Source organism: Pinus tabuliformis, chromosome 4_2, assembly GCF_031772625.1.
Source record: "Pinus tabuliformis cultivar Carrire ecotype Pingquan chromosome 4_2, CPIR1, whole genome shotgun sequence".
NCBI classification, from domain to species: Eukaryota; Viridiplantae; Streptophyta; class Pinopsida; order Pinales; family Pinaceae; genus Pinus; species Pinus tabuliformis.
Genome location: NC_142304.1, coordinates 311,094,452 through 311,096,191, shown reverse-complemented (window position 1 = coordinate 311,096,191; position 1,740 = coordinate 311,094,452). Strand labels below are relative to the sequence as shown.

The following is a 1,740-nucleotide window of genomic DNA, read 5'->3' as shown; positions in this document are numbered from 1 at the left end:
TGAAAAGATCATAAGTTCTTAGGGTTGTGACATAAACTTTCAATTTAGTCGAACAGACCGCTAAATCAATTTTGCATTGATCCACACTTAAGTCTACGGATTGGAGTTCTCCTGAGGCCATTTCTACCTGATTGAAATCATTTTGCCTGTGGGCTGTCAGCCCACATTATTTAATGCATATGACAAAATGAAACTATTTGTGGCACCAATATTAAATAAAATTTTGAATTTTATACCATTAATAACACCTGAGGATTCCACTATAGTGGACTGGTGTGCTGCTTGATTGTTGTTGACTAATGCATGGATTCTATGATTGCCTCGGGTATTTGATATTGGTTCTTTTCTTGCCCTTTGTAATATACTTGATAAAGCTTCTCGACAATCACGTTGAACATGTGGTCCTTCACATCCCCAACAATTAACCTCGACCAGTCCTCCTGAATCATATTGTGAGTTTATAAATAAAAAGCTTCGCCTTATCATACCGATTCCTCTCGAATTTCTTCCTCTATTAGCAGTTCCACGAGATTTCTATGGACTTGTGTTTGATGATTTAGCGGCTATAGTATTAACTGCCATGGGAGCTCTTGTTCCTACATTTCTTGGGGTAAATCTATTATCATAAGGTGGTCTAGAGCTACTTCCCTTGAAGAAATTTCGGGGAGTCTTTCCTAAAAACCCTAATTGTAGAGGTTTTGCTGGTCCGGCATCCTTTTTAGTTCCTAGATGATCTTCTGCATAATGGCCACATTCTATCACCTCGGCTACTGATGATGGTTTCCACATCCTAACCAAGTACTTGATGCGAGGATTTCACCCAAATATGAAGCGATCGGCTTGACATTCATCAGAATCTAAGTAGTGAATGTATTTCACAAGCTCCATAAACCTTATTTCATATTCTTCCACTGATTTATTACCTTGAATTAATGTATGAAAGGATCCGGCTTGTTGTTCTTCAAAATATGGAGGTAAATACTTAGCACGGAATCTTTCCTCGAACAATTCCCAAGGAACATTATCCATTGTGAGGTGTAGTTTTTCTAGATTTCCCCACCAAATCAAGGCACTTTCCTTTAATTGAAATACAACAATTTTTGTTTTTGAAGAAGAATACTCTCTTAATTTAAAACATCTGTTCGTTCCTTCTAACCATGCCTTAGCACGTTCTCCAGCTCGTCCTTCTGAAAATTCTGGGAGTTTAATTTTCTGTAGCTCCCTAGAAATATCTTCCTTTTATATTTTATACTCAAAATTCTTTGGTTCCGCTAAATTGGTTGCTAAGGGTTGAGGTTCTTCTTTGGTCTTAGCCATTGTTGACCCTTTTAATGTTTCCAATAAGGCTTCTAATGAGTGCATTATCACGGTCAACTTTGGTGTTGGAGCGATTGGTGTTGATGATGGTCTCGATGGAGGCGATGATGATGGTGGTGGTGATGGAGATGGTGATGACGATGGTGGTGGCATTAATGACGGTGATGCTGCCCGATCACGTTGTTGTTGCTGATATGTCCTTACCATCGTAGTGTTTCCTGTATACATAATAAAATTTGTAAAAATTTGAGGTATACTTTCAGATTTAACATATAGTTTTGCAATTTCAAATTTACAAACGGGTATAGTTTTTTTTTGCTATTTTTACCTGCTAGGCAGGTCTTACTGGTACCAAGGTCAAGGAGGGTGGTCTCGCGACCTCCTTGTCTTAATGCAGGGAATCCTATCCTAATGCGTAATAAT

At 38.3% G+C, this 1,740-nt stretch overlaps 1 protein-coding gene across 1 annotated transcript in view; it reads left to right on the top strand.

Moving 5' to 3' along the window:
* LOC149169222 (AP-3 complex subunit mu-like) overlaps positions 1-1,510 on the top strand; it is a 167,614-nt gene extending 166,104 nt beyond the window's left edge. The window contains exon 4 of the mRNA XM_089425118.1: positions 1,346-1,510. Within this exon, the coding sequence (XP_089281244.1) occupies positions 1,346-1,510 (165 nt within the window). The remainder of the gene's footprint in view (positions 1-1,345) is intronic.
* Positions 1,511-1,740: the final 230 nt, after the last annotated feature.